General features: G+C 57.4%; 1 protein-coding gene across 1 annotated transcript in view; it reads right to left on the bottom strand.

The window, feature by feature from the left end:
* EMH_0025890 (uncharacterized protein) overlaps nt 1-460 on the bottom strand; it is a gene marked incomplete at both ends in the record, with an annotated part of 10,231 nt that overhangs the window by 9,189 nt on the left and 582 nt on the right. Inside the window, 1 exon segment of the mRNA XM_013502535.1 lies at nt 3-460. Coding sequence (XP_013357989.1) covers nt 3-460 — 458 coding nt within the window.

Raw genomic sequence — 460 nt, 5'->3', positions numbered from 1 at the left:
GTTGCTGCTGCTGCTGCAGGCGACTCTCGCGCTGCTGCTGCTGCTGTTGCTGCTGCTGTTGCTGCTGCTGTTGCTGCTGTATCTGTCTGCTGCCTATCAGCAGCAGCAGCAGCAGCAGCAGCAGCAGCAGCAGCAGGAATATATTCAGCAGCAAGTAAAATTTGTGTTGCTGAGAGCCGCTGACTCATTGCTACAATGATGAGGCGAAGAACAAAAGACAAGTTACGCAGCCCCCGAGCATCAGGTGCTGCTGCTGCTGCTGCTGCTGCTGCTGCTGCTGCTGCTGCTGGTGCTGGTGCTGCTGCTGTAGAAGCAGGAGAGGCGACAGCAGCAGGATCCGTAGCAGCAGCAGCAGGAGCTGCTGCTGCATCTGCTGCTGTGTCTTTATCTGCATCTGTTTTTGCTGCTCCATCTGCTGCTGCTGCTCCCGCTCCTGCAGCAGCAGCAGCAGCTGTTGCTG

Source organism: Eimeria mitis, genomic scaffold (assembly GCF_000499745.2).
Source record: "Eimeria mitis Houghton genomic scaffold, Emh_scaff947, whole genome shotgun sequence".
In the NCBI taxonomy this organism is placed as follows: Eukaryota; Apicomplexa; class Conoidasida; order Eucoccidiorida; family Eimeriidae; genus Eimeria; species Eimeria mitis.
This window is presented reverse-complemented; position numbering and strand designations above follow the sequence as displayed.